This window comes from Pseudomyrmex gracilis, unplaced genomic scaffold, assembly GCF_002006095.1.
Source record: "Pseudomyrmex gracilis isolate BER0280 unplaced genomic scaffold, ASM200609v1 scaffold_4520, whole genome shotgun sequence".
Lineage (NCBI taxonomy): Eukaryota > Metazoa > Arthropoda > Insecta > Hymenoptera > Formicidae > Pseudomyrmex > Pseudomyrmex gracilis.
Genome location: NW_018025104.1, coordinates 1 through 4,229, shown reverse-complemented (window position 1 = coordinate 4,229; position 4,229 = coordinate 1). Strand labels below are relative to the sequence as shown.

Here is a 4,229-nt window from a genome sequence, read left to right as displayed (position 1 = left end):
AATTGACACGTTGCGTTCCACTCACTGATGTTATTTTGTAAACAAGGTTATAGGAGAGCGCAGCCATCTTCTCTGTGGTACAGACTGACGCATGCGCTTTGAAAATTTGTCTCTTCAAAAACACTGGTGTGTCGCAACTGGTATAGCTAGACTGTGACACAGCCCGTGTCTATAAGTATATATGATCTAAGACTTAAGGCTGTGTTCAGTTAAGCAAGATGGAACGAACTAATGCAGGAAATGCAGGAAATACAGGAATTGGAACTAAAGAGCCGTCTACAATGGAGAGTCGTAGGCCGTAACAGTAAGAAATTGACCAATCACAATCGATTATTCTTCTGTACTTTGTCTGTGATTGGTCAATTTCTTACTGTTACGGCCTACAACTCTCCATTGTAGACGGCTCTTTAGTTCCAATTCCTGTATTTCCTGCATTTCCTGCATTAGTTCGTTCCATCTTGCTTAACTGAACACAGCCTAAACGATGTCTGCGGAAGAAGGTTTTGAGCAGGTTAGGAGAGGAAACTTGTTTTTGGTGTAAATAATAAATATATTTATTTATTATTATTTGTACACAATGTTATCAGTAACTTTTATCATAAAAGTACAAATGTTTACGATTGTTCTTACGTATAGTTTTACTTGTATATCTTCGTTCTAGTTTGAGGATGAGGAAACGGATATTCCTATCGGCGGAACTCTGCCCGGTGGAAGAAAACGTTTGTTTTCCAAGGAATTGCGATGCATGATGTATGGTTTCGGCGATGATCAAAATCCGTACACGGAAAGTGTTGACTTTTTAGAGGATCTGGTCATTGTGTTTATAACAGATATGACACACAGGGCTATGGAAATCGGACGTACCGGACGAGTTCAAGTGGAAGATATTGTATTTTTAGGTAATTTTGTGTGCACATTTAATTTGTTCATTCCTAAAGGTTGCTATGTCTCTCTGTAATGTGTTATCTTCTTTATGTTTGAAGTGAGAAAAGATCCTAGAAAATACGCCAGAGTGAAGGATCTTCTAACCATGAACGAAGAACTTAAAAAGGCGAGAAAAGCTTTTGATGAGGTTAAATACGTAGGTAATGTTAAAGACTAGATACGATTGTGAGATGTTATATTTTACATATTAGGAAGTGTAAAACAATTTATAAGTTTATGTTAATCTGTTTGGATTTTTTGTATGCTTAAGTTTACTTGAAGTAGAGCATGATATTGATTGTTTATAATTAGCTTTTATATATGCAATTTGGTTGATGTTTATGTAAGTTAATGTCTTGAGGAAAGTAAACAAAGATTTTTGTTTTTGTTTATTGCTGGACAAATGTCACACTTTTGAATATACATTACTTCAGTCTCTTTGTGCTTTTTGCAGCTATTTTTGTATATCAAAGAAATCTTGCAAAGGATATGTTTTAATAGGGGGATTTAAGGAAAAATTACAGTATATATTAAATTAAACAATTTTTATTAAGCAAAAATATAACGTATTGAGACTTGTTACATTGTGTGTGTGTGTGTGTAACAAGTACCATTTACTTTACCACATATTTGTTTTATTCTGTCCAAAATAAACAAATTTCTTTAACAAACAATTTTTTTACAAAAATTACACTTATGTACAATCTTAATAAAGTAACATATCGTTCCTCGTAGTAAAATATATTATTGTATGTTTAATATAAATACATATCAACCTGTAACAAAATACAGAATACTTTATTGTTTTGTTTGTTATTTGCCTACACAATTAAATGTTTATTGCTTAAATTATAGAATAGCGATTGTTGTCCAGCAATGATTATATTGCATTGTTTTCAATTGTTTGAGTTTGAAAAAGTTTATATAAAATTATTATTTGCATGTTGTTTGACTATTATGATCCAGCATGTACAGCATTTACACATACAGTTTTATTGTGTTATATACATGTATATATGCTAGTTTTGCGATTTACATTTTTGATTGTTTGACCTTTTTGTTCGAGTAATACCGCAATTATTCCACGATGTCACAAACAGCCTGTTTTGCTGACAGAATAACGTCGTTGAGTCCTACACCCTGGTAAGAGGAACCACACAGTCTCAGGGGGATGCGACGCGTCAAAATGTAATCGTGGATGCGTTGCACACGTTGATAATGACCCACCACGTATTGCGGTATGCAATTCTTCAAAATGGCAACGTTGTGCGCCACTGGTTCTTCCTCGATACGTAAGATACTTTTTGTGCGATCGATCGCCGTAGTTAACAGCTGTTCCTCCGTCGGATTCAGTCCAAAGTGTTTCTCGAACCACGCGCCACCCATCATTACCGTCAGTACCTGGATGATAGTTACAAAAGTTTTAAGTCACGATACGAAATGTTGAAAAAAAAGTTTTGCCTCTAGATCGGTATAAATTTTAATTATCAGTTTTGTACAAATATAAAAAATAAAAGTTACATAGAAGAAAACAAGAATCAAAACTTGATCTAACTAGTGAGCGTTCTGAGTGAGAAACAGTATCGAATTGATCGAGCTGTACGCACCGTGGAGGACTCCCGCGAGAATACAGAAGAATCGAAGATGACACCAAGCAGAGGAAGATTCTCCTTCGGAGGTACGAGGAAGCCGAACGCCTGCATAGGCAGCACATTCCCTGGAAATTCAAGATTAACCACTCCTACCGTCACGGTGGGTATTGCTCTCAATTCTGCCGATAACACGGGATGTTGCTCCTGCAACAATTCAGCCAAATCTTTGGCGTACAGACTCGAAATAACGCGTTCGCACTCTTGAACGTCTCCGTTAACTACCAGTTCCACGCGACCCGACTTGAAAGTAAGTTTCTCACATTTTTTTCTAGTCTGTATCTTCACTCCTCGATTTTTTACGTTGTCAGCTAACGCGCGAGGTAATTGCTCAAGCCCGTCCTGCAGGCCCCACATCACCCAGTTTTCTTTTTGAGCTTTGCTCACTAAACTCACAGACGAATCTGTGCAGTTTTTTATATTCTTGTCATTCGTATTAGCTTTTTCCTTTTTTGAAAAGATTTTTGCCAAATTATTCACCACTAAACCCTTGACTATGGAACCGTGTTTCTGTTCAGCTTCGAATAGAGATTTCATTAGAAAATTGACGCTTATTTCGCGCGCGTCTCCCGCACAGATTCCGCATATCATCGGACTGATCAAATTATCCGCAACGTCCTGACCCAATCTTCTCTCAACGAAACTGTAAACACTCTCGTCGTCTTTGGATACTTTGGCAGCTTTCAAGTCTGTCCACAGACAGTTTATCAAAGGACGATCCAGGAGCGAAGTCGTTTTGAAGATACCCTTTAATGAGGTTGGCAGAAGATGCAGTGTCCCGTCCGAGTAGATCAATCTGTTTCGCACCGCGGAATGACTCGATCTGATGTGAATTAATTTGTCTTTCAATTGAAGATTATCTATTAGATTAAGAGTGTTCTTTCCAGCCGGTCCTACTATTCTAACGGTTCTTGGTCCTTCTTCAAAGATCGCTCCGCTCGGCGAGCTTTTGCTACGTATCCATCCACCTAAACGATTAGACGCTTCCAATAAAACAACAGACGCAATTTTCGCGTCATTAACAGCGTAATACGCCGCCGATAAGCCTGCTATACCACCTCCTAATATTACTGTCATTTTTAAAATTTTAATTTTAATTTAGGTACACACTATACAGGTGTTAGTTATCAGATGTTACTAAAATATGACTTAAATATGTGTAAGTATATGTACATATATATATATTAGCTCTTAGAGGTACCGAAATCTACTAATTTTACGTACAATTATATTTATTTATGACTTTTTTGCGCTTACAAGAAATATCTAAAATCAAATACCAATTCAATTGTTGTTTAGTTTAGATGATCGCTTATTGTTTTTGATGGAAGATATATCGATCGACGCGGTTTCGCACAAATCAAAAGAATCTGGCATAGAATATTGTTGTTTTGTCTTGCGAAGCAAGTTAGCAAGTATTAAAAATGCCGACTTTTAAAGGTTAGGAACTCTTATTCCGACAAAATTTAACTACACTAGCACACGCACGCGCAGTGTTGCCAGATTCTTAAATCGTCTTTTCCCAACTACATATATGCAGAGAGAAACCTGAGAGCGGCCATCCTAATGTAAATTTTTACGACGGTTTCAGCCGCTGGTTTTAGCCGTATTTCCACAAAAGTGGAACTCAAAGGCCGTTCTACATTAAACGCAAGT

General features: G+C 36.9%; 2 protein-coding genes across 3 annotated transcripts; one reads left to right on the top strand and one right to left on the bottom strand.

Annotated features, from left to right (window-relative positions):
* Positions 1-441: 441 nt before the first annotated feature.
* Positions 442-2,127, top strand: LOC109863380 (transcription initiation factor TFIID subunit 13). 2 transcript variants are annotated; one of them, XM_020443638.1, is made up of 4 exons: positions 442-511; positions 662-899; positions 984-1,085; positions 2,041-2,127. In XM_020443638.1, the coding sequence occupies exons 1-4, from the start codon at positions 485-487 to the stop codon at positions 2,043-2,045; spliced, it is 372 nt and encodes a 123-aa protein (XP_020299227.1). In that variant the 5' UTR covers positions 442-484; the 3' UTR covers positions 2,046-2,127. The 2 variants fall into 2 exon arrangements, with proteins under 2 accessions (XP_020299227.1, XP_020299226.1); XM_020443637.1 differs by lacking the exon at positions 2,041-2,127 and having other exon boundaries at positions 984-1,526.
* LOC109863379 (protoporphyrinogen oxidase) lies at positions 1,895-4,088 on the bottom strand. Its single transcript, XM_020443636.1, has 2 exons — positions 2,532-4,088; positions 1,895-2,325 (listed from the first exon to the last, which is right to left on the bottom strand). Exons 1-2 carry the CDS (start codon positions 3,648-3,650, stop codon positions 2,002-2,004), a joined length of 1,443 nt encoding a protein of 480 aa, XP_020299225.1. The 5' UTR covers positions 3,651-4,088; the 3' UTR covers positions 1,895-2,001.
* Positions 4,089-4,229: the final 141 nt, after the last annotated feature.